Source organism: Canis lupus, chromosome 18, assembly GCF_048164855.1.
Source record: "Canis lupus baileyi chromosome 18, mCanLup2.hap1, whole genome shotgun sequence".
Classification (NCBI taxonomy): Eukaryota; Metazoa; Chordata; class Mammalia; order Carnivora; family Canidae; genus Canis; species Canis lupus.
Genome location: NC_132855.1, coordinates 53,633,600 through 53,661,151, shown reverse-complemented (window position 1 = coordinate 53,661,151; position 27,552 = coordinate 53,633,600). Strand labels below are relative to the sequence as shown.

Genomic DNA, 27,552 nt, shown 5'->3' with positions numbered 1-27,552 from the left:
CCCCAAACTTCATCTAGCCTCTAACTCTGAACTACATTGGTAAGGATGGGAATGGAAGAGTACATGCTTACCCATTTTCTTGGGCAACAGGTAGACATCCTGCTTATAACGACCCTCGGGAGCATTGTAAAGCTCTATCAAGGCAAGTGCCTAGAAAAGTAGAGAAATGGATGCTGATGCATCAAGTGAGACCTCGATGGTCTAATGACCCTCCCCAGCCCACTGCCTTCCCGCTCTGGTGGCCCTACCTGAGTAGTAGCGGTGATTGAGAGCACAAAGGTAGGCACTGTGGAGCAGCTTAGGTTCAGCAGACGGCCCTAGAGAGCAAGGGTTGAGACACAGATGGGTTAGGACAAAGTCTCTAGCCTTTGAGGAGTGAGGGACGAGCATGGCTGCCATTTTCCAAACACATCCCAAATACCATTGCTGGACAGAAAGTGGGTGTTCAATACATAGGAATGAATTGATTGACATTTAAGTGGAATTAAAAGGTTCTGAAAAATTTGATGAGGTAATAGATAAAAGATCTCTGGGATTATGTAAAAAGGAATAGAGATGGTCACATGATACTGGGTTTATGCCAAGGAAGAGTATATTTCTCCTGAATTTTCTACTTACTGCAACAGAATATCCTCCCTCTGAGGTATTGGCATTCCTTTAAAAGATTGTTGTAAAACAAGGATGTAGTCAAATCCAAGGGCAACCTCTCCAGGTTGTAAGGGGAGATACTTTTGAATTTAGGAAGCTGTGATAATTTCTGTGCTTCTTCCTTAGTTTGGTACTGAATTTAAGGATAGCCTTTTCTACTGGGTGACTCAGAGAATACAAGGACTAGAGAGAGACGACTGGAGAATGTTTCCAAGAAAGCCTGACCACCTTTCTCCCCCCTCAAACTTAGTAGTCAAAAATAACTGGTGCTTGCTTTTATAATCAAAATTACTAGATGGGACCTCCCAGGGCAACTGGAAATAAGTAACCAGACAGCTGGCTAATATCAAAGCAATTAATGAATATTTAACAACCTGCCCATCCCTTCCCTGTACTTGTGAAGAAATAATCCAGTCCCTTTACAGTTGCCCTAGAGTATTTGAGAAGGTGAGATAAGGTGAAAAAAGGTAAAGAGAACAGTAAAGATACTTGAACATAAATTTAAGGGTCCCTAGGGGAAGATGGTATTACCTTTATATTTTCATATTCAATTTCTTTAATTAAAAATAAGGAAAGAAAACTGACTGAAAACCAAAACTTGAGAAAAGTATTATTATCCTTATTATTTTGGTACTTTCTCTGAAGAAGAGAAACTGTCAAAGTCAGAACAGGGGTGTATCAATATTGCTGTCAGGAATCTAAGGCTAGGGAAGAGAAGATTTCAAGAAAGGAAAAGTGGCCAAACATTGACATAGAAGGCTAAGTGGAATGAAAGTGAAGAGTAAGTCTGAGACAGAAGAAGCCAGGGCAGGGAAATATTAATTACACAACCAATATATAGCTAGGTACCATACTATACATCTGGCTCAATTCAGAGGAACGATCACTCAAAAACATGGAATCTATCAGCAAAGATATGACTTTCTCAGAGCTTGCCCAAGACAGTTTAGTAACTGTCAAGAATATCTGCTTTGTGCTTACTGATTAAGCCATCCCACAAATGACATTATCTCTTTGTAATAAGCATCACTCAAAGTGGCATTGGTTCTATCCGTTAATTCTTCCACAGTAATAGTCATTATCTGACTCAACCTGTAGAGTGACATAGAGAGACAAGATAATTGGTGAAAAGTAAGGAACCAAAATAGTTTCTAATTGCTGAATGAAAAGACCTTTCACAATTAGATGTAAAATCCACTGGTAAAGTAGTTAAGCTTGTGCTAAAGAGGAGTTGAAAATTTAAGAGAACATGCGGAGGAGGGGACCTGGTATTGCAGTCTCTGCCATCGGGGGTGAATTTTGCTTACCAATCTCAGGTCTTACCTCTGCCAGCAGTACTATCCTCTTGCCATCAGGCCATATTACATGGTCAACTTGGGATCTCACTCGCTCCCAGGTCAGTTCTGGTGTCCGCAGACTTGCCTGCAACACAGGTAGCAAGCACATGATCAGCCATGACTTGTCCCACTTTGTGGATGGAAAGATGTTGAAGGAGCCATTTCAAATAGCAAGTTGAAAGGAGCAACCAACATGCCAGATGGAGAATACCTGTCCTGGGTTGGTTAGGACTGTTCCATTTCAGGGAATTTAATCTTAGGCCCAGCCAGGGAGGGATCACTCAGGATGTCATTCCACAACATATAGTGTACGCCCACTCTCTGCTGAGCACAGTAAAAGGTGCTATGGGAAATACAAAAGAAACCACAGACATGGTTTCTGCCTTCAAAAAGCTCATAGTTTAGCTGGGAATACAAAACAATGCATATGTGAAGAGGAAAAAGCCTTTACAATACTAATAAAGCAACATGCAAACAAGTGCAAATTAATACAGAGCAAACGGAATACATAAGTGCTGAAGAGAAACAGAAAAAAAGAGTATCAAAGCTAAGAGGAATTTGTTAGAGAAGGCTGATTGTCCTAAATATAGCATGCTGGGGCCCAAAGGTTCTGCCTTCATGTCCTCATGTCCCAGGTTCCACCTTCTCAATGATGGTGGTTCACCCTAAAGTTACAGAAGCTTTGTGACCTAAGTGCAAATGTGAGGTAGCCTTTAGAGAAATGCTTAATGGTAAAGCTCCCAACAGCTCACCCTCCTTCCATTTCTGTATATTGTATATTCCGAGAACAAGAGAAGAAATGTTAAGTTTATTAACAGCAGCAATCAAGTAATGGTCACAGGGTTTAGATTTAAGATAACAACTTCCTTTTTCCAATAGGCTATGCCTAAAATAGAAAGGGAATCCATATTCTGAAACCATCCATTGGCTTAGTTGGTAAAATTGAGAAGTTCTGCCAAACAGTAGTTTTCAGACAAATAGAGAAACACCTTAGTTATACAATAATCATTTGCTGAATACATATGATCTTCTAGGCAATATAGTAAAGGACACTATTTTTTTTAAAAGATTTTACTTATTTATTTGACACACAGAGAGAGAGAGAGAAAGTACAAGTAAGCAGAGAGGAAGGCAGAGGGAGAGGGAGAAGCAGGCTCCCCGCTGAGCAGAGAGCCTGACACAGGGCTCAGTCCCAGGACCACACAATCATGACCCAAGCTGAAGACAGATACTTAACTGACTGAGACACATAGGTGCCCCAAAGGACGCTATTATAGATGAGACTGTGGACCATCCCTGTCCATAAATGGTAACACTGTGAGCTATTTACGGACAGGGATGGTATCATTTTTTCATTACCAATTTAGTGGAAAAGGCAGACATAATTATATTTCAGTATATTCAGGACTGTATTAATGATCTAGACCATTTTTTAGACCATTTATTAGGTAGATGGGAAATATAAAATGTTTTGAGATGTCAAGTTTCATAATTTAGTTCAACCTTACCTAAAGAGCAATTTGGTAGTAGCTAACAAAATTTTACATGTACCTAAACTCTGACCAATCAGTTTCACCTTTAGGGCTTCATCCTATAAGAACACTTGCTCAAGTTCAGAAATATAAGTGCCCCAAAATGTTCAATCCAGTGTTATTTATAACAGCAAAAAATGTAATTTAATAAGGGAATGGCTAAGTAAGTCTAGATAATCTCATACAATGGAATATTATGCAATTCTTTTTTTTTGTTTTTGTTTTTTTAATTTTTTATTTATTTATGATAGACACAGAGAGAGAGAGAGAGAGGCAGAGACATAGGCAGAGGGAGAAGCAGGCTCCATGCACCGGGAGCCTGATGTGGGATTCGATCCCGGGTCTCCAGGACCGCGCCCTGGGCCAAAGGCAGGCACCAAACTGCTGCACCACCCAGGGATCCCTTATGCAATTCTTATATTAAAAAAAAACGTAGATTGGGGACGCCTGGATGGCTCAGCAGTTTAGCTCTGCTTTTGGCTCAGGGCATGATCCTGGAGTTCAGGGATCAAGTCCCACATCCGGCTCCCCGAGGGGAGCCTGCTTCTCCCTTTGCCTATGTCTCTGCCATTCTCTCTGTGTGTCTCTCATGAATAAATAAATAAAATCTTAAAAAAAAAGAAAAGTAGATTGTGTTAACATGAAAACTATTCATTATTGTTAAGTGAAAAAATAAAGTTGCAGAATAATATACTATAATATCAATTTTGTAAATGTTTTACACTTCCTACTTTAAATATATTTATGTTGCTTGAATTTTTACACTAAGCAACTATTACCTTAAAATTAGAATTAAATTTTTAAAAATAAACAAACACTGTAAATAAAGTTAAAAAAGAATTTAAGCAAATAGACCACTTTGGGAAGTTAAGGATATAAGGTAAATCCCTTAGCCTTTAGAAATAACAACACAGGGATCCCTGGGTGGCGCAGCGGTTTGGCGCCTGCCTTTGGCCCAGGGTGCGATCCCGGAAACCCGGGATCGAATCCCACATCGGGCTCCTGGTGCATGGAGCCTGCTTCTCCCTCTGCCTGTGTCTCTGCCTCTCTCTCTCTCTGTAACTATCATAAATAAATAAAAATTAAAAAAAAAAAGAAATAACAACACAGAGGGCAATAACCATGTAGAGCCAAAAGATATTCCTTGGTGACACTGGTATTTTTTTATTGAGATGATAGAACTTTAAAGTAGTTCAAGTTCTCAGTATCTCACACTCTTAATCTTCCAGAGGACAAGCAATCTTGGTGATTGGAAGTAAAAACCATGATAAAAGGAGTCTCCTATCTTAGGAGGTCTTCCCTGGGAGAAAAAGATATGGTGGAATCAAGGAAGGGACACTTCTTATGAACATCACGAGTGTGCTAGAGCACTGCAATGGCTATGGTGCAAGTAAAAGACCTGAGGGCAGTTAAAACAAGGTTTCAAGAGAAACTAAGTTAAATTATCTCTGGCACTGTTCATGGAGCTCCCATAACCTAGTAAGTTTAAGGGACAGTTACACTCTTTGAGAGAAGGAGAAGGATTTCCCATGATCTGCACAGTTTTATAAGGGGGTGTCTCCTGGATGGCTCAGTCAATTAAGTGTGTGACACTTGATTTTGGCTCAGGTCATGATCTCAGGATCATGAGATCAAGCCCTGCAACTGGCTCCTTGCACAGTCTGCTTGAGATTCTTTCTCTTCCTCTCCCTTTGCCCCTCCCCTTGCATGCATATTCTCTCTCTCAAATAAATAAATATTTTAAAAATTTCTCTTAAAAGCATCCCAATGTCTTTTCTGTTGATTTATAATCACTAAGCAATCTATCAGGAAAAAGGTTCCTTACTAGGTTGCCAAACAAGTTGTATATCTCACTGTAAATTATTATGCTTGCACAAATTGATTTTGGACAGTGCGTATCAATTTTTTTCAGGGAGAACAACTGTGGTTCTAGTCCTGCGAAATGCAGAGTTAATAGCAAATCTCAGGTTCTAATTCTTTTGCTGGCATAAACTTTTAAAGTATGTATACATAATGGTTTAGCCACTTGAATTGTGAAGCTTACAATCACACAGGCCATCTATGTGATGCGTATGAGTAAGTAGGTCTGTTTTCAAGAGAAAAGGAAACAACCAAAGAGAGACATGGCCAAAATGCAGGTAAAAGCACAATCCCTATCACAGGTTCTCTAAGTATTCACAGCATTAATATCTGTCAGAAAAAAATGCAGTTTTCTAAGTGACCAACTATTTTGATGAGCTATTCCTTCCTAGAAAGGTAGCAGTCAACATCTCAAGGTTAGGTAAAATTCCTACAACACTCCCCCCCCCAAAAAAAAAACCTAAAAACCTTACATTTTTTATTGCTAAAAATATCTTGAAAAAAATAAAAAAAAAATCTGGAAAAATTTACTAGATCATTCTCCTTCACTGTTTCACTCAGATAACTTACAGAGACTTTCCTCTTTTTTCACTCCCTGCATCCAAGCCATTTAGCAAATCCCAATTGACCTACCTTCACAATACATCACCTCCACTGCTTACTCATGTCATCTATCACTGGAAATACTGAAAGAGCCTCCTATTGTCCCTATCACTACTCAAGCTCCAGAAGTGTTTTCTTTATACTTTCTTTCTTACACAGCCAGAGTAATCTGTTAAAACAAATCAGATTTTGTCAGTCACCTTGTCAAAACTTCCCCATTGGAATGGCTTCCTTTAAAAAAAAAAAAAAAGAAGAAGTAATCTCTATATATGCCCAACACGGGGCTTGAACTCATGACTCCAAGATCAAGAGTCGCATGCCCCACTGATTGAGCCAGCCAGGCACCCCTGGAATGGCTTCTAACAGCTTCCCTTGTACCTAGAATAAAATCTGAAGTCCTTATTGGGGCCCACAAAGACCTACATAACCCACTATCCTCCTTCAGCTGCCTTATTCTCATTCTCTTGCCCACCCTGTTCCTGCCTCAATAACCTCTTTTCTTTTCCTCCAACTTCAAGCCTATTTCTACCTCAGCGTCTTTTACCCACCATTCTCTCTGAATAGAATGCTCAGATGGTTTATTCCTTCAACTTATTCATGTTTTTGTTCAAATGTAATCTCCTCAAAGAGACCTTCCTTAATCACCTTAACTAAAATATCATCTTCAATGTCCCCACCTTGCTGTTTTTCTTCAATACTAGGCACTAACTGATGAAACTATCTATTTGTTTATTGTCTGTGTCCTGCACTAGAATATAAATACCACAAGAACAGGAATGCTTTTCGCTATTTCTTTAGCCCATAAATACTCAGCACAAAGCAGAGGAATTATTCAATACAGATTAAATAGTGAATGAACATTCTGGTTTAAGTTACTAGTAGAGTTTGCTATTTCCTTAAATTTCATTTTCTATGCCCTGTGACACTATCATCAAAGGTTGAGTAACTTAACTTTCCTGAAGCCCTTCTGAGTGAGCTTCTGCCTTTCTGGACCATTTAGTTTAGTCATATACCTTTTCCTAAGAAGAGCACAAAGAGAATTGAGACACAGCCCTCGGCTATCAGTGCCGGATACTGGGAGCTACCCAGCAATTCCTGCAAAACTAGGTCTAGTACCCACAGCAGTCAGATCCTTTTCCTTTTAAAATAAAAGTCATCCTTTTTTTTTTTTTTTAAAGTCATCTTTTTATAACAGAAGTCAGATTATTAGGAATCTGACAATTGCATCCTATTTCTCTCAGAATATAATCAGGAATTTATAATATATTATGAGACCGCATAAAATCTGGCCCATTCCTTCTCTAACCCCATCTTCCACTTTTTCCTGCCCCATGCTCATTCTGCTCCAACCACACTGGCCTCATTGTTGATCCTCAAACAGATTAGGCACACTCCTGCCTCAGGATATCTACTCTGGCTGTTCATGAAATGTTTTATTAATTAATTAATTAATTAATTTAAAAGGTTTTATTTATTCATGAGAGACACAGAGCCGAGAGACGCAGAGGCACAGGTAGAGGGAGAGGCAGACTCCATGCAGGGAGCCCAACATGGGACTTGATCCTGGGTCTCTAGAATCAGGCCCTGGGCTGAAGGCAGTGCTAAACCACTGAGCCACCCGGGCTGCCCTCATGAAATGTTCTTTACCTAAAAATCCATCCATGGCTAATTCCTTCAAGTCTGTTCAAACATCACCTTCTCAATGAGATTTATACCTTGATCCCACTACTTAAAATTATAACCTGACACTCTTGATTCCCCTTATCATGGTCTACTTTTTCTTTTTCCCATGTGCTTTTGCCTTCTAGCATACTATAAATTTTATTTATTATGTTTATTGTCTTTTTTCTCCTCAAAAATGTAAACTCTAGGACGGCAGGAATCTGTGCCTGTTTTGTTCACTGACTCCAAGCATCTAGAACAGCATTGGCATATGCAATCACACAATAAATATTTATGATTGAAGGTAGTCTCCTCGCCTTTATCCTAAGAGATTACTTATGTCTGGATTGCCATTAGAGGAGATTACCATCACAATTTGAAGCTTACCTAGAAATCATGAAGAGGTAATAGTACAATGTACAGGAAAACAAAACAAAACAAAAACTGGACTAGAAGTAAAAAAATCCTGATTTTTGTGGTCCAGTTTCATTTTTGGATCACTGTACACGACTGAACAATGGACTTTAAGTCTTTGTTTTCCAATTGAAAATCGAGAATAAGAATAATGCCTTGTGGGATACTCAAGAGGATGAAATGAGATAAAGTAAAAATATAAAAATTACATGATTACATTTGGAATTGTTTTATTTAAGAGCTGGAGGATTTAGCAGAGAAAATTCCTTCCCTCTTTCCTTACTGAGAAAATTTCTCTTTAGAGCTCAGAGATGACTACTTCCCTTAAGCTTTTCCCATTTGGGGGCTCTCTAAGCAGATTAATTCAGAAAAGGACAATCATGTGCTAGATAGTTTTAAAAATATTAATATCTTTGACTAGTAAAAAGGCAGTATGGCACATAAGTGAAACTTAATAAAAAAAAGGGGGAACCATTCAATATTTAAATTTCAGTATTGAAAAGATAAATTAATTATTATGAGCAAAATAACCTGATAAAACAGAATAATGGAGCCATGCCACTCAGAAACCTCAAGAGTAGAAATAGGCTTTGCTCAGTTGTTTTTCCAGCTATTTTTAATAACAGAAGAATATAGCAGAGTTAAAAAGAGAAACCATTTAAAATAGATATTATCCAAAAGACTCTCAATATATCAACTGATCCTTACCTGGCAATGCTGAAGCTCAATCAGAGCAGCCCTCAGGGCAGATGAAAGCATGCTTTGCTTGAGCCATATACCCAGAGAGAAATACAGTTGTGCCAGAAAAATGCCATAAAAATTTAAAACCAGAGTGAGAGTCACACTGAGAGATACTTTGGTAAGTCTGAAAAGAAATAAATAACACTTCTATTAACTATTACTTGGGCAACGTAGTAGGACCAAGTGTTATGTTGGATTGGATAATTTTAGGGTGAATATAATCAAATTAGAGAACCAAAGTGATAGATAAAATGGCTTACAGTGTAAGTAGATATCAAGCATGGGTGGAAGAAAAGACTCGTTTGAAATGACTGAGATGAAGAAGTTTTATGGTATCCACAAGCACAGGTCATAAGGGCTAGTAAGTGAATAGACTATGGACAGCTCTGCTAGGACAGTCATATTTAGGATGGCTTGATGACTCTTCTCTTTCCTTTTCCAGTTTATATTTCTTGGGAAGGAGAGAAAAAAGCCCCCAACAATGAATTACTTAATCTTACCACGTCAATCTCCGTGTTGGAATGTCCCATGTTACAAACGATGCAGCTATTCTTCATACGGTCCAAGTGCTCTCTGGTTACCACATTCTTGTTACCTTAAAAATAGAAGAGATATCCACATGAAAAGAAATGAAGTTGGACCCCTACCTCACATCATATGTGAAATTTAACTTGACCTAAATATAAGAGCTAAAACTATAAAACTCTTAGTAGAACACAGGAATAAATCTTTGTGGTCTTCTGTTAGGCAATGGTTTTTTAGATATAACACCTAAAGCGCAAGCAACCAAAGAAAAAACAGACTTGTGCTACAAATGATACCACCAAGAAAGTGAGAAGACAACCACGAATGGGACAAAATATTTGCAAATCATATAACTGATAAAGGATTTGAATCCAACATTTATAAAGAAGTCTTAGGGATCCTTGGGTGGCGCAGCGGTTTGGCGCCTGCCTTTGGCCCAGGGCGCGATCCTGGAGACCGGGATCGAATCCCACGTCAGGCTCCCGGTGCATGGAGCCTGCTTCTCCCTCTGCCTGTGTCTCTGCCTCTCTCTCTCTCTCACTGTGTGCCTATCATGAATAAATAAAAATTAAAATAAATAAATAAATAAATAAAAATAATAAAACCACCAACTTCCTTTCTAAAAGTCATGGGTGTTTTTTTTTTTTTTTTTAAAAAAAAAAGAAGTCTTATAACTCAATAATAAAAGGACAAATTACCCAATTTAAAAATGAGCAAAGGATCTGAAAAGACATTTCTCAAAAGAAGTACAAAAGATGTGTCAACGTGCACATGAGAAGATATTCAACATTATTAATCATTAGGGAAATGCAAATCAAAACTACAATGAGGGGTGCACTGGCTCAGTTGGTGGAGTGTGTGACTCTCCATCTTGGAGTTATGAGTTTGAGCCCCACATTGGGTGTAGAGATTATTTGACAATAAAATCTTAAAAAACAAAATCACAATGAAACACCATTTCACACCCCCTAGGACGGCTATAATAAAAACAACAGACAATAACAAGTGTTGGCAAGGATGTGGAGAAATTGTAACATCCATGCATTCTTGGTGGAATTGTAAAATGGTGCCGTCTATTTGGAAAAACTTGGCAATTCCTAAAAATATTAAAAGAGTTATCATCATATGATCCAGCAATTCTAAGGCATATATAGGCAGGTATATATTCACAAGGGTGGGAAACATGTTTGTAGAAAAACACTGTACACAATGTTTATAGCAACATTATTCAAAATAGCCAAGAAGTGAAAACAACTCAAGTGACCATCAACTAATGAATTGATAAACAAAATGTGGTATATCCTTAAAATGAAATATAATTCAGCAATAAGAAGGAATGAAATATCAACACATACTACCATATAGATGAACTATGAAAATACTATGCTAAGTAAAAAAAGCCAGTCACAAAAGACCACATACTGTGATTTCATTGGTAAGAAATAGGCAAACCTATAAAAACACAGAAATTTGTGGTTGCATAGGGCTGGAGAAAGGTAGAGTGAAAGAATGAGGACTGACTTCTAATGGTATGGGGTTTCTGGAGTGATGAAGTCTCTGAAATTAGACATTGTATGACTTCACTAAAAACCAATGAACTATATATTTAAAAGGGTAAATTTTATGATATGTGAATTATATCTCAATAAAAAAATTAGGTGATGGTGATGATTGTATGACCCTGTGAATTGGCTAGAAAATATTGAACTGTGCACTTAAAATGAATGAAATGTATAGTTTGTGAATCACATTCCAATAAAGCTATAAAAAAAAAAGACATGAAGGGAATGATGGGAAGCAAGAATAGCTTCTTATGGTCCTTCTTCTCTGCCCTCATCTCAGCCCGAAGCTACAAATATATTTTTATTCTCAAATATTCTGATTTTCCTCCTCTAAAATATAATTTTACAAATAAAAACTAGTGTTCTAGCAGTTTGTGGTCCCATCATCATAAAGACAAAGTATCTCAGTCCAAGGAAACTAGCCATTTCTGCATATTTCTCTCTAAAACTCCAATCTACTTCTTTGGGAATTAAAACAACTACCTTTCCCACTTTTGCTAACTATGAATTTTGCTCTAGGCCTGCTTTAATTGCAGAGACTAAGAAGAAATAGACATTATTTTTGGAGGCAAAATAAAAAAATCAAATGTACAAATATAAGATCTGGCTTCCCAAATAAAACTTATCTCTAGTCATCTCCTTGGTAGATGGATGGAAATATAGAACAGTTAAAGAGAAACTTTCCTCTAGGGATGACCTAGATGGTATACTTTTGGTCAGAGTTCTAAAGAGGTAGGAAGAATGTGAAAGATTGACTGGTTTTGTAGACATCTGTATGTGGCTTTTTTTTTTTTTAATTTTTATTTATTTATGATAGTCAGAGAGAGAGAGAGAGAGAGGCAGAGACACAGGCAGAGGGAGAAGCAGGCTCCATGCACCGGGAGCCCGATGTGGGATTCGATCCGGGGTCTCCAGGATCGCGCCCTGGGCCAAAGGCAGGCGCCGAACCGCTGCGCCACCCAGGGATCCCTGTATGTGGCTTTTCAAATTTGGTTTTATTCAGAATGTTTCCAGTAATTTTTCACTTGTTTCATGAAAGTATTCCCAAGTACCACCCCACTGTACAGGTCAAAATCATACCTGTACAGGTGATAACAATATCCACTTGCCGGATGACCTCATTTAATTTCACCAGTCGAAATCCATCCATACTGTAAAAAGAAAGCATCATGAATTAACCTGAAAATAGGCATTTGGAAGCCTTTTGCCACAGAACCTCAAAAGCTATAACCAAGTTCCTTCGATACCTACACTGTCACTGTCACTTCTTGATATAGCTATATTATTCTTAGCAGTGAAAAATTCAAACCATCCCTTAGTTCATACAGGACAGAAATAAAGGTTCCTTTGCATCACTGCAACTTAAATCTTCCTAAAAATAGGGAGCCAGAGGTTACCATTAGATTCCCAAACTGAGTTTCTAGAAAGTACAATTTAGCCACTGAATCTTATCCCATTGAAACTATTCTCCCCAAGATCATCAACAATCTCTTGGATACCAAGAACAAAGAACAAAGTCCATGACACTGTTCTCTCCTGGTTTTCCTCTTACTTTTCTGATTGTTCCTTTCAATCTTTCAAGACTGGGTGGGTTTTGGAGGCTACAGACATTGCAGCTCTGCAATAGTTTTTAGAAACTGGTATTTCCATTCTGCTGAGGATGGCAAGAAGCAATTTTAATAATATCTACCATTTAGTGAGCATTTATTATGTGACAGCAGTTCTATACTTTATGGAATTATATATTTATTATATTATATATAATCATATGTAACAATTATATAATTACTGAACTTTTGCAACTCTTTAAGGTAGGCATCATTAACTACATTTTATGGATGAGACAGGAACTATTTTTTAACCTTCTTTTTTTTTTAAAGATGTATTTATTCATGACGGAAAGAGAGAAAGAGAGAGAGGCAGAGACACAGGCAGAGGGAGAAGCAGGCTCCATGCAGGGAGCACGGTGTGGGACTTGATCCCGGGTCTCCAGGATCACACCCTGGGCTGAAGGCAGCGCTAAACCGCTGGGCCACTGGGGCTGCCCCTATTTTTAAACCTTTAATTTTGAAATAATTTCAAACTTAGGAATTACAAAAAATAGTACAAACTACCATATACCTTTCACTCAGAGACAGCAGATCTTATTTGGATATGCCTGATGTTTCCTCCTGATGCAAATCAGGTTATACATTTAGGGGAAGAATACCACAGAAGTGTTCTTTTTAGTGCATCACATCAGAAAGGATCTGATGCCAACTTATTTCTTTTTTGATCATTGTTTTCAAAGGGAGAAGGGTTGGGGTGCCTGGCTGGCTCAGATGGTGGAGCATGCAATTCTAGATCTTGGAGTCTGTGAGTTCAAGTCTCATACTGGGCATAGAGCATACTTCAAAAAAAAGGAGGATTATACATGGAGAAGATAAGGAGTTACTTGTTCTTTGGCTCAAGGCATCTCCTCTTATTATTTCCACAGGAATTCAAAATTTTAGCTTCTCTGATAGTTTCTGTTTCCTCAGAGCAAAGCTACTTGATCTTTAAAAGAGAGAAGCTTATAGTTAATAGCAGCATCTCTCAGGACCTGGGATCCCCAAGATAAAATGTGGCATTAACCAGGCCATTCTTTGGCGACAATTACAAGATCTCAGTAATGATGGCATAGAGGAAAAAGCAAGTCTCTTTTGCGTGCTTACCAGGCTTGAAGAGCACAGATGGGATCGATCTCCGTTACATACACAATAGAGCCCATGGCTTTTAGAGCAGCACAGCACCCTTTCCCCACCTGAAGAGGAGAGAAAGTACACATAATAAGGAAAGTCAGTGAGAAAACAACATCTCAAAGCTTCTGGTAAACGGTACCCCATTTTCCACCCCCAAAAGGAATTCCACTGAATAGATTTATGCTTGGGGAAAAACAAGAAAAAACAAATAAATGAATGCAGTTCATAAACAAACTCCTAGCCCCTGTTTAGCACATGCATGTACATAAGAACACCCACATTCACAGTTTATAATCAAAACACAAGCTAAGAGAACAACACTAACAGTGCACTGGAACAAGCCAGAAAATCAACTTAAGAAAAAATGGCAAAAATGCAAAGGGAAAAAGAAAGATTGTACTTTAACCAGAGGGCCTCTAAAGTTACCCTTTTCCCCACCTAGAGAGTGGTGAGTGAATGTATTCTCACATTCATTAAATTAAAAAGTCAAATATTAAAATATTTTACCAAAATAACATTTTATACACCTAGGAAGTGACAAAATTAAGCTTTACCTCTCCATAGCCACAGACCACCACCTGCTTTCCACCAAACATCATGTCTGTTGTCCTTTTAAGTCTAGGGGAAGAAAAACCATTAAGTCAGAAAAATCTTCTCGTTTCTCCTTTAAGGTTAGATTGGGTCCCTTTGTTTTTATGTATGTTTGCTCCATTTTGAAAGGAAGCCTGGTTTCTATGTTATCTAATAACTAGAAAGAAAGGTTGAATAAAATATGTATTTTCTCACTTCATGCTATCCAATCATTTCCATCTATATGGGAGGGCTCTTTCTCTTTTTTCCTCTTGTCTTGGGAGTGGTACAGAAGGGAAGAAGCTGTAGACTACAAAGTAACTTTTAAGTAAAAAGCAATATATATATACATTTGTTATATAGTTTTTGGAAATAATAGAAGAAAAAAACATTTTTTTTACTTAGGAGGCAAATCTCTAGCTTAATGGAAACATTATTCTACCTTATTGAATGAGACAGGAACATAAAAGAAAACCCTGATAAACGAGTGCTACATTTAGTAGTGTCAGAAGGGCCAACAGCTCCCTCATTAATTCCACACAGAAGGTAATGGGCAGCTAGATGGAGAAGAGCTCTGAAACCCACCAGTACTGACTACATGAGATAGTGAGCTTGCTGGGGCTGATTCTTTCTCAAACATGCTCTGCTTCTTTGTCTCTGATGCTCTATGAAGCTGGAAAAAAATGTCCTTACTGTTTTTAGAGTCTCTTGGAAGAACTTGTAGGAATAGGTTCTGGTTTCAGGAATAGGTTCTGGTTTCTCCTTGGGTTTAGCCAGTGTCCTTTCTCTAGGAATCATTCCTCATTAGGCAGAAGAAAGTTTTCAACTAAAACTAGCCTATTCTGAGATAGACAGTTCCTACAAATATTTGTGACTCTTTCTATTCACTTACCCTTACCTCTGCTGTTGAAAACATTCTATAAATGCCCCAAAGGCAAAGTAGGAATCCAGTCTTTTTAATGGTTTGACAACTCCTCGAAAGGAACTAGTACAATTCTATGAGCCCCAGTGCAACTAAAAAAATGTCAAACATTATTCAGCCAGAAAAAAAGAATGAAATCTTGCCATTTTCAATGACGTGGATGGAGCTGAAGAGCACATGCTTAGTGAAATAAGCCAGTCGGGAAAAGACAAATACCATATGCTTTCACTCATAAATGGTATTGAAAAAACAAAACAAATGAGTACAGGAAAAAGAGAAAGAGAGAGAGAGAGAGAGAGAGAGAAGAGAGAGAGAGAGAGAGAGAGAGAGAGAGAGAGAAGCCAAGAAACAGGCTTTTTTTTTTCTTTAAAGAAACAGACTCTTAACTATAAACAAATTGATAGTTGCCAGAGGGAAGGTAGGTGGGAAGATGGGTGAAACAGGTGATGGGAATTAAGGAGTGTACTTGTGATGAGCATCAAGTGATGGACAGAATTGCTGAATCACTATATTGTACACCTGAAACTAATGTAACAGTGGATCTTAACATAAATAAATATAAATAAACAAATTTTTAAAAATATATCAATTAAGGGCAGAAGCATTTCTTGTTGAGTGAAGAGAGTAAGTCTGGCTGGGCTATCATACTCAAAAGTCATGGTTTAGAATGGTCCTGGAATGGCTATTATAGCAAAGAAAACCAATAGATTATATTTATGAGCCTCCTTTGCTTTACTCTTGGGCTCTTCTGCCTCTCTTTCCAAAGGGATATCAGGTGCAAAGCTATTCATCAAAGCTATTCACGTAAGCTATAACTCTTTTATGTAGCCAGAACGAGGGACAGTCTATAAACACACTGATGGATTGAGAATTCACTTAAATGTCCAATCTATCTGATAATACTATTGGCTCTATAGAAGGATTCTAGAAAGAAGGGCAAGGGAACTAATGTTAAACACCAGGTTCTTACCTTATCTCATTTTAATTCTCACAATAACTCTATGATGTAGGTCTTATTGTCATCATTTTATAGATGAGGGAATAGGTGCAGAGAGGTTAAATAACTATTCCAAGACCTAAATGATACAGCCAACAGTTGAACAAAGCGAGGCCTTCTGGCTCTAACGCCTGTGGTGTTGCAAACTGCCTCGGGTCCAGACTGGTTAATAATGTGGCCCACAGGCCTTTTCTTAGCTTTTCCATTAACCTAAACATGATGGAAACCATTTGGCTTGGCAATATTCTAAACCAACTTAATGGTTTCACATAGGGTATTACTGAGTCTTCTGAACAAGGATGAAGGAATATCGAGACACAAGTGTAGAAACTGAAACTGGGCACTAGAAGAACACAGTATTTGGTATATACCTAAGTAGATTTTGTCAGATTTATAATCCCTACAGATTTGAAAAACTGGCTATGCCTCTGGGATTGACCCTTTGCTCACCTCAACTTTCCAGATGGCCAGAGAATTAAATGCTGGTTGGAATTTTAAAAGTGGTAACATGATCTAGAATAGGAATACCAGGAGCCCTTTCCCAAATCATCAAAAATACTTAGCTGTTTATGACTTTAAGTTACCGACTTGCAGTAACAAAGTAAAAACTTGGCCACCAATAGATAGAGGCTAGTCTGATTTTTTAAGTAAAATAGATGTGCTTGTCATAGGGATAGCAACAGCAGATCTGGGTTACAAAATATTGAGTTATGTTATTTTATTCATTCATTCATTCATTCATTCATTCATTCATTTTTGAGTTATGTTATAGTGGTAGATCCAGAGGTGCTACATGAATCATTTCCAGAAATAACCAAAACCCAAACTCAGAACCTCAATTCAATAACTCAAGTTCATTCCAAAGATAATAAAACATTACCCATCTAGAATTGATTCACGGCAACAATAGAGGTTGTCAAATTTCTGTTTAGTGACTGAGTCATTGACGTTCATGGCAGGAACACATAGCTTCCCAGCCTTGGATAGCTGGTACAACCTGAGGATGAGGGAAATCAAGAACACAAAACAGCGAGATACTGTAATCTACTGTCAGTTTCAGAACAAATTACAGAAATATGTTGAATGGGTAGGCATGAGAGCATGAGACATGCTAGTTTCATCCCATTAGGTGTATATAGAGAAATAAAAGCTGTCTACAGCTTAGAAATGAAGATCTTGGGGTGGCCCGGGTGGCTCAGCGGTTTAGCGCCACCTTCAGCCCAGGGTCTGGTCCTGGAGACCCGGAATCGAGTCCCACATCAAGCTCCCTGCATGGAGCCTGCTTCTCCTTCTGCCTGTGTCTCTGCCTTTGTCTCTCATTAATAAATAAATAAAGTCTTAAAAAAAAAAAAGAAATGAAGATCTTAGTTACAAGATATTTGGGGAAAATCTTCAAATCACCTTTAAATTTTAAGGATTAAAATGTAAAATTTTAAATTGCTTATTAATTTTATTCCCCTTTAAAATTATATAAAGAGTAATTTTATTTATTTATTATTATTTTTAAAGATTTTATTTATTCATGAGAGACACAGAAACAGAGAGAGGCAGAGACACAGGCAGAGGGAGAAGCAGGCTCCATGCAGGAAGCCCGATGTGGGACTCGATCCTTGGTCTCCAAGATCAGGCCCTGGGTATTTTAAGTGCTATTTTAATCCCATGACTAACAATTTTAACTTTCAAATAGTCTCAATTTTATAATCTCAATACATATACATCCTATAAATATGTATGTCTACATACAGGAGTTTCTTTTTTTTTTTTTAATTTTTATTTATTTATGATAGTCACAGAGAGAGAGAGAGAGGCGCAGAGACACAGGCAGAGGGAGAAGCAGGCTCCATGCACCAGGAGCCCGACGTGGGATTCGATCCTGGGTCTCCAGGATCGCACCCTGGGCCAAAGGCAGGCGCCAAACCGCTGCGCCACCCAGGGATCCCTACATACAGGAGTTTCATTTTAAGTTTAATCAATTGAAAATTAGGACCAAGTGTTTTATTCAAAATTCATCTCTTTCTAGAGTCTGAAGGTACAGTATATTAAAAAAGATCACGGGGCAGCCCAGGTGGCTTAGCGGTTTAGCGCTGCCTTCAGCCCAGGGCATGATCCTGGAGACCCGGGATCGAGTCCCACATCGGGCTCCCTGCATGGAGCCTGCTTCTCCCTCTGCCTGTGTCTCTGCCTCTCTCTCGCTCTCTGTCTCTCATGAATAAATAAATAAAATTAAAAAAAAAAAGATCACAATATATTGAAGCAGTGATGGTGGCTTATTCAGAATTTACTTCCCTAAAACTTCTATTTCATACTTTCAGTTCTTGATGAGAGAATAAAAATAATCAGAAATTATTTCAATTTTATCAAGGGAATTATTGCTCACCTGAGAAATAGAACCCTAAATTCTTGTTCTGTAAGTAAAAATATAAGCTCTACGAGGATCCAAGTTTTTGCTGTTTTGACCACTGCTAGAACCCTAGCACAGTTCCTAGAAGTTCCTGGCTCACTGTAGAAGTTAAATTAAGTTAAATTTATCTATGGAATAGATAAGTTAAATTTATCTATGGAATGAATGAATTCATCTAAAAAGGACAAGCAGTCATTTCATTACAATGGCTAGAAAACATGAGGACCACACTTCCGTACCTGTCCCCACTCTCAATTTTTGGTTTGTTATTTGCATTGTTAATTTATAAAAACTAAGTGTGCAGGGATGCCTGGGTGGCTTAGTAGTTGGGTGTCTGCCTTCAACTCAGGTTGTGATCCCGAAGGCCAGGGTGGAGTCCCACATCTGGCTCCTTGCAGGGAGTCTGCTTCTCCCTCTGCCTATGTCTCTCTCTCTCTTTCTGTGTCTCTCGTGAATAAATAAATAAAATCTTTAAAAAAACAAAAATAAGTGTGCAGACTCAAATCTCATCACCTCATGGCAGGTTCAATTTTTAACATAATGTATTCTATAGGAATGTGATTATCAGAATAAATATCTAGGCTGCATAAAACCAGGTGTGCACATGTCAAATCTTACCTATGGACTCCAGTAACACTCTCCTCTACTATGCCTTTGATTTTCTTGAACATATTAGGATACTTCTTATAAATCCAGTGAGTAAGATCCCCTCCATCATCCAATATCTGCAATAATAAGCATCAATAATATTGATTTTACTGAAGTCTCAGGGATTCCAGTGTTGCTCTGGGTCTTTTAACCCAATTTCTAACTGCCAATTTACAGATACTTCAACTTTCCCATATGGTTATGCAAAGTTACTGAAAGCCAATATAATGACCAGTCATTACTCTAAGTAAAAGACAATGGAGGGTGAAAAGCCAATTGTAATGCTTATTATAGCCAAATCACCTTCCCACATAACACACTTACTGTATCAAAATACATAGCAATGAAATGAGGATTTTTCTTATGAACTAATGGCTTCAGTGGTTATCTAGACAACCAGTTCTTGAATGCGCTATAGATATTCAGAAAGCCTGGCCTTGATATTAGCATATTTCTAACAGTTACATTCAGGACTTCAAATATATTCAGTCAAGGCTTAGTTTAAATAAAGCCAGATAATTAGTTTCCCTCCCAGAACAATGGGTTATAAAACTGTATTCGTTAATCCTTCTCCCAAAGCATAGGCACTCTCATACCAAAAATATCAGGCAGCACTGAAGGGTTTTGCCTAGCAAAATCTCACACTCTCTATAAACCAAATTAAAAATAACTGGGGAACTGTGCAGCATGTAGGTGTGCAAGCATGCCTCTGAACAGCTCATCACTATTTCAGGTTAGGATTAAAGATAAATACAATGCTGTGCCCACTGGAGCTTTCATCAGCAGAGGAAAGTTTCTGAATTATATATAAGCTAAAGACAGATCAGCTTAGAAAGCTCTTAGGCACTAGGCTGTGGCATTTTAACCTTTCACTTAGCTGTCATTTATGCTTAGCAGGATTTTCCAAATTATTATACCTGGGAAATTCCCATAGAACTGAGTTGTTCCCTACTGGCATGCGCCCATTTTGCAGTCTCATCAAATACCAACTCTACTCCAGGTGCCCAAAATGCTATTCTGGACCCCTGGGTACACAAAATCCCTCACCTCATGTCTACCACCTAATCTCTCTTTTGCTTCTACTCTTGCTCTTGATCTCTTCTCTGGTTCAACTACAGTTTATTTGAGAGCAAGGATCCAAGGCAAGACTCTCATTAAAATACATATGCTCCATTCTCTAAGTTAATGCTCCATTTTCTCCCAGTAGAGACTCTCAGAACAGATGCCCTGAGAAATGAAAAATCTTTCTGAGTTTCTCCCTCCCATTCTGTATGTATGGAGTCCTCATAGAGTTCTCTCTTGTAGCCTCTGATTCCTAGCCACACACAAAAAAATCAGAGATGAAAAAGCCTGAGCAATTGGAATTTCTCTTCTTAAGACCCACTATTCTTGTCCACTTTTCTCCTTTAACAGAGGCATCTAATACAGGCAGTATTAGTTGCTATCCCTAATATTTATTTAATGAATGTAAAACCCATAATTCTCACCATGTTATTCTATTACAGAAATTCTTGCTCTCAGGGAATCTTCCTGAAGTTGGAAAGCAAGTAAAAGTACTAGATCTTGACACGATCCCAAGACGAATTAGCTCTATTTTCTGGGATGACAATGTTTTTTTTTCCTCATCTTATTTTCTTCATCGGCTTTTCCAGCAGTTTCTGCTGACCCTATAGTCTGTAACTGCAATCCCATGTCTGCCCCATGTTCTCAACTCTAAAACTAAGGTTTTATTCCTCGTAGAAACTCCCTGGCATATCATCTCTTTAGGTCTATCAGTCATACTTTTTCTGGTCACTGTCAAACTCTGTGGGAACAGGCAACTCATCTCACAGCTGACTCCTCCCTCCCTTTCAGGTTATTAACCCTTCTTCCTCAAACAAGCACATGGTGCAATGTCACCTGAATCACACAATCCAAAAAGAGGCTTCTTCTTTCTTTCTATACCAAGTGAGGCCTACACTGCAAATTGTAGCAGCAAGCAATAGTTGGAATAGAGCTTCAAGGATTCTTTTTTCAGTTGACTCCCAAACTTCTCTCCTTCATAAGCAAAATGTTTGTAACATAGGGGTGCTTCACACTTTGTGCGGTGTTTTGCTTCTTTGTGAATCTAATGTGCTATCAGCCTTCAAAAATTTGATCTTTTCAAAAATCAAACAAATAAAATGAAGCAAAATAAAAAACCCCAAACTTGGGATGCCTGAGTGGCTAACAGTTGAGCGCCTGCCTTTGGCTCAGGGCATGATCCTGGATTCCTGGGTTCGAGTCCCACATTGGGCTCCTTGCGTGGAGCCTGCTTCTCCCTCTGCCTGTGGCTCTGCCTCTCTCTCACTCTCATGAATAAAGAAATAAAATCTTTAAAACAAAACGAAACTTTTTGCCTAGTCATCTTTTACAAAGTGCCTAGTCATCTTTTACAAAGAGAAGAAATTTGAACTCACAATCTTTTTAGGTTTACTGTAAATTTAGCATGTGATTCTAGAGAAAAGCTAAGTACCACAGGAACTGTGTGTGTGTGTGTGTGTGTGTGTGTGCACGTGTGCGTGTGTGCATCTTCATTATTGTGGTTGGAGGGGAAGGTCGTTAGGGGATGGACACTCATTAACCATGCTTTGAACCAACCATGCGTGAACTCTGAGCAGTATTTTAATGATGCTGATGAATATAAATGTTTCTTAAGATCAGCACCAACAATTTTAGCACTTTGAGGCTAAGTTCAATGTTCCTGGGGGTACACTAAACATAAGCATCCAGCTCCGTTGGAAGCCCAGATACATCAGATAGAAAAGGAAGCATTTTCCTGCCTTCCTGTTGGGACACTCTCTCCCAGGCCATAGCCCCCTACTCTGTCCCGAACAGATTCCTCCAGAATTGTGCTAGCAGAAATCTAACCCACCATGTTTGGCTGCCAGCCCTCCACATTCACACATCTATCAATGCACCACCAAAAGTCATCTTCTGACTCTCCTTTCCAGGCAAATACAGGAAATCCTGAGAAAAGGGAACAAAGAGCAACCATTAAAACCTGAAAGAAGGGCTGCCCCTAAATTTTGACAAGATACCGGTTTTTCCCCAATTCTGAATTTTCTCATTCTGCTCTACTTCTTGGATTGACTTTCTTCACTGATTAACACTGTCTTCAGACCTCTTGTCCACTCCTTTGTCTTTAGTGGTTGTTTTGCTTTTGATATACCAAAAAGGACAAACAAAAGGCCAAAGAGTATGATGGATGCTACAGATAGAACTGAAGGGAAAAAAGAGGAAATGAGAAATAAGTACTTCTTGATCCAGTCAAACTGTAAGTCTCATCATTTCCCAACTACACTTTGATCTTTGCTGGGTCTATACTTTGGTCATTCCACCTTCATCAGGAGAACCTGATATTAATCAACCCAAATATTAATCTGCCAGGCCAAGTCCTTTTTACTGCTGAAGTAGAAACACCAGACATTAAATCAGGGCAAATTGCTGAAAAATCAGGAGGACTACAAAATTATGCCTGAAGCACTTTCTTTTTTAATCCATATTACCTTAGACAATGAACAGTATTCACTGGTGCTCTAATATTAGCAAGACAAGGCAAAGCATTAACTAATAAGGGAATTTTAGACATGAGAAGATATTTGCTAACTGTAAAACAAAGTTACCTACATCATATTTAACAAGAGAAGCCCAGAAGGAGAGCAAACTCACAAGAATAGGGATCCATTTCCCCCAAGATGGCTCCTTTAATGTCAATTTCTCTTAAAGATTTATATTGAATCCATGGAACTTTTCAGAGACTTACTTTAGCCAAAGACACAGAAGACAATTAAAAGACCTTACCACTTTCTGCTAGAGCAGCAGCCACTTCATTGAGAGTGGAATAGATGTTGCAAGCTGCCCATCGGCACTGTGCCCCCAGTGCACCCAGAGTTTCCATAAGCACCTATATTAAACAGAAAACAGGAGATCAACAAGGCTGGCCAAACAATTGGTCAAGGAGATTAAGTCTATACATTTGACAATGAATAAGTTTATCAGGAATAACTGAGGCCAGTGACTTTCTTTCTTTCTTTTTTTTTTTTTAAAGATTTTATTTATTCATGAGAGACACCGGGAGAGAGAGAGAGAGAGAAAGAAAGAGAGAGAAAGAGAGAGGCAGAGATATAGGCAGAGGGAGAAGCAGGCTCCATGCAGGGAGCCCAACGTGGGACTCGATGCCAGGACTCCAGGATCACGCACTGGGCTGAAGGCAGGGGCTAAACCACTGAGCCACCCAGGGATCCCCAGCCAGTGACTTTCAAATTGTATAGAAATTTTGAACAGAGGGCAATGGTAGGGGTAGGCATGGGGAAAGCTCCAGCTGAGCTCTTTGCTTTTTTACCTATTTCATATATTTGGGCTTCCTTATAAGATTTAATTAAGCCAAGAATTTTATAGCCAGAACATTTTTGAAAAACCACCAATTTATAGTTCTGCTTCTTCTGAAGATGTAGAAGACTGCAAGAGAAGCTCCTATCCTAACAACAAAAGCCAGATAAGCTACAAAACCATAACTTTTCTTGAGCCCATCAAAAAGCTGAGGTTGTAAAGCAACCAAGTGAACTGAACTCCAAAGTGACAAAACTCTTTAAGGAGTGAGGGAACACTGCTTCACCTCTGACAGAGCACAGGAAGATGTGGGTGCCACATAAAGGAATAGGAAAAAATTAGCTAGAATTTCAATGAACTAGTAAAGGCTGAGTGGGGGAAAGTATATCAGTTTGGAATTTCTGTTAGCCCTTGGCAAAAGGAGATTGCACACTCACGTGCAATCTCTTTTCCAGGGGGCTTCCACCCAGTGCTCACAAGAAAGACTGGGGGCAAAGACCTGAACCAGCTGTGCTCAAAGACAGGCATGAAACCTGGACACTTTTGCCACACTCTTCTCTCATAAGAAGCAAAAGCCTTAAGCTATAGGAAGACAAGCAAAAATTACGCCTGCCACCTGCCACCAGGGACCAAGCAAAGATCCATTGCTTCTCGAGAAGAGTGGAAGGAAAAACTCCCTGCTCCTCGTAGAGAAGCAGGAAACCTCCTTGGGCTCAGGACCCTGCACTGATACAAAGTACAGGCACACACATCAGAGATACTGCAGGTTTGGTTGCAGACCACCACAATAAAATGAATATCACAATAAAGCAAGTCAAATGAGAGACACCTGGGAGGCTCAGCCATTGGGACTCTGCCTTTGGCTCAGGGTGTGATCCTGGTCTCAGGACTGAGTCCTGCATCAGGCTTCCTTTGGGGAGCCTGAATCTCCCTCTGCCTGTGTCTCTGGCTCTCTCTATGTGTCTCTCATGAATAAATAAATAAAATAAAATCTTTTAAAAAAAGCAAGTAAAATGAATTTTTTGGTTTCCCAGTACATATAAAAAGTTATGTTTACACTATACTGTAGTCTATTAAGTATACAATAGCATTATATCTAAACAAAAATGTGCATACCTTAATTTAAAAACTACTTTGTTGGGATCCCTGGGTGGCGCAGCGGTTTGGCGCCTGCCTTTGGCCCAGGGCGCGATCCTGGAGACCCAGGATCGAATCCCACATCGGGCTCCCGGTGCATGGAGCCTGCTTCTCCCTCTGCCTATGTCTCTGCCTCTCTCTCTCTCTCTCTCTGTGACTATCATAAATAAATAAAAATTGAAAAAAAAAAAAAAAACAAATATGGTTTATTCCACTGGTTTTAAAAAAAAATAAAAATAAAAAAAAAAAAATAAAAACTACTTTGTTGCTAAAAAATGCTATCACCTGAGCTTTTGCCAAGTAATAATCACTGATCTACAGATCACCATAACAAATAATAATGAAAAAGTCTGAAATATTTGTGAGAATTACCAAAATCGTGACACAGACCCATGAAATGAGCAAATGCTATTAGAACAATGGCGCTGATTGATGTACTTGATCCAGGGTTGCCACAAACCTTCAATTTGTTTAAAAAAAAAAAAAAGGCAATTATCTGTAAAGTGCACTAAAACAAGGTATGACTGAAAGATTTGCTACCTTTCTAGGAGAAGCAGGGAAAGGGAAATATCTCCTGCACAAGACCTATCCTATCACAGACAAAGCAAATTTGGCTGCTACAGAGAGAAGAGACAGGAATAAAGAAGAGGCCCTATCCTCACAGAGCTCTGCCTAAGACTGAGGCAGGATCAGGAGATCCAAGAACCTCACTTGCCCTCACCATGAGCCTAGCTCTAGGAAACAAAGAGTAACAGCCTAATGTAGCAGGTAAAGAGTGCATTTGAAGAGAGAGATGACACTCTGAACTCCTGTGGCAAGCATGTGTAGAAGCAACTAAAAGCTGAGCATGAAGCCAAAACGCCGAAGAGAGCCTTCTGGTAATCTCAAATCACAATGTAACAGCTGCCCACTACTGGAGGAATCTGAAGCCTATGGTGCAGAATAACAGAATTGAAATACAGCCCAATTTATGGCAATAATGAAAACTAACAAATCATCCATAATAAAATTTCAAGACACACAAAAAAGTGGAATAGGGATCCCTGGGTGGCGCAGCGGTTTGGCGCCTGCCTTTGGCCCAGGGCGCGATCCTGGAGACCTAGGATCGAATCCCACATCAGGCTCCCGGTGCATGGAGCCTGCTTCTCCCTCTGCCTGTGTCTCTGCCTCTCTCTCTCTCTCTGTGACTATCATAAAAAAAAAAAAAAAAAAAAAAAAAAAAAAAAAGTGGAATAAACCACCCTTTCCCCACACCATTGTTCAAGAAATCAAGTATTCAAGAGAACAAGGCTCTAAGATGAACTAGATGCTTGATCAGACAGGAACTTTAAATTAGCTACAATGAACAGGTTTACATTAAGGGGTCTAGTGAAAAGATGGACAACATCCATGAACAGATAGAGAATTTCAGCCGAGAATTGGAAACAATAAGTCAAACAGAAATGTCAGAAAAAAATTTCAAAGGTATTAAAGATTATGAATTCTTTCATCAGACTCACCATCAGATTAGGCATATTTGAAGATAGAATCAGTAAACTTGAAGACAGATCAATAAAAATCACCAAATTGAAATAAAGAAAAAAGAGTGTGGAATAGGAATCAGAACAGAGCATCCAAGATCTATGGAACATTATCAAATGGTTTAACACTCATGTAATTGGAGCCCTAGAAGGAGGAGGGCTCCAATACAAAGAGTTAGCAGGCAATTATTTTCCAAAATATGAAATTAAAGAGGACCCAGGAACAATGATATTCCAATAGCAAAGAACACAGTAGTGTCCAGATACATTAAAAGGAACCAGGCTCCTTGAGAAATGGCTAATTCCTGGGCTAGGGTAGAGAATGTACAACATAAGCTTAGATAATCATATACCAGAAGCAAAGAAGTGCTCAAAGAATGAGAAGGATATGTAAAAACAAAGAAGTCACAGAAGCCAGATTGAAGGGGCTCCCCCTGGACAAGTCTGGAACAATTTGAGCATCATAATAAATAATGATAGTAGTGGATTATACTCTATTAAATAAAATAGGAAACAATGATTCATACAAATAAAAATAAGTAAATAAATGAATAAATTGGAGGCTTGATGAAGAATGGGATGTTTGCATAGTTTCATATTACTCACAAAATACTTTTTAATTACAAAGACTTCTACTTTTCTAGTGGAAAAGTCTAGCAGACACTACTTCAAGCAAAGGATCAAAATGAACATCATTTTGGCAAATTATAAATCAAATCTGAATCAATGTGTCACCTGATAAGATTCAGTGAAAAAAATGTAGCATCATTTCCTACCAAAACTGCATGGCCTGAATTTAATAATAAGGCATCAGGAAAACCAGAATTAAGCACATTCTACAGAATAATTCATCTATAATTTTTAAAAGTGTCAAGGTCATGAAAGTCATAGAAAGACTAATGAACTGTTCCAGACTAAAGAAGACTAAAAGATGATGATTAATGAGGTATGTAACTATGGACTGGATCCTTTTGTTATAAAAAATATTATTGGGACAACTAGTAAAATACACATGAGGTCGGAGGATTAGATGGTAATATAAGTCAATGTTAATTTCCTAATTTTGAATAGTTGTACTGGTTGAATGAGAGAATGTCACTGTTTGTAGAAAATACACACTAAAGTATTTGTGGGTGAAGGAGCATCAGGTTGGCAACTTACTCTCAAATAGCTAAGAAAAAAGTGATCCGTACTTGCAACTTATCTATAAATCCACATTTATTTCAAATTTTAAAAATGTTTTATTATTTAATTTTTTTCTGTTTTTAAAGATCTTTTTATTTATTTGAGAGAGAGAGAGAGCATGGGGGAGGAAGGGGAGTGAGTGGGAGAGGGAGAAGAGAGCTGCCTGCTGAGCAGACAGCCCAATGTGGGGCTCCATCCCAGGATCCTGGGATCATGAC

The 27,552-nt window shown here is 38.5% G+C and overlaps 1 protein-coding gene across 10 annotated transcripts in view; it reads right to left on the bottom strand.

Annotated features, from left to right (window-relative positions):
• The window catches only part of AHCYL2 (adenosylhomocysteinase like 2), a 163,193-nt gene that overhangs the window by 5,031 nt on the left and 130,610 nt on the right, over nucleotides 1-27,552 (bottom strand). For all 10 annotated transcript variants that reach the window (XM_072784525.1, XM_072784526.1, XM_072784533.1 and 7 more), the window contains 11 exons: nucleotides 22,965-23,067; nucleotides 22,036-22,130; nucleotides 19,113-19,219; nucleotides 16,974-17,090; nucleotides 14,159-14,222; nucleotides 13,578-13,666; nucleotides 11,965-12,035; nucleotides 9,298-9,392; nucleotides 1,972-2,070; nucleotides 249-317; nucleotides 72-150 (listed from right to left, as the gene is read on the bottom strand). In XM_072784525.1, the coding sequence (XP_072640626.1) occupies nucleotides 72-150; nucleotides 249-317; nucleotides 1,972-2,070; nucleotides 9,298-9,392; nucleotides 11,965-12,035; nucleotides 13,578-13,666; nucleotides 14,159-14,222; nucleotides 16,974-17,090; nucleotides 19,113-19,219; nucleotides 22,036-22,130; nucleotides 22,965-23,067 (988 nt within the window). The remainder of the gene's footprint in view (nucleotides 1-71; nucleotides 151-248; nucleotides 318-1,971; nucleotides 2,071-9,297; nucleotides 9,393-11,964; nucleotides 12,036-13,577; nucleotides 13,667-14,158; nucleotides 14,223-16,973; nucleotides 17,091-19,112; nucleotides 19,220-22,035; nucleotides 22,131-22,964; nucleotides 23,068-27,552) is intronic.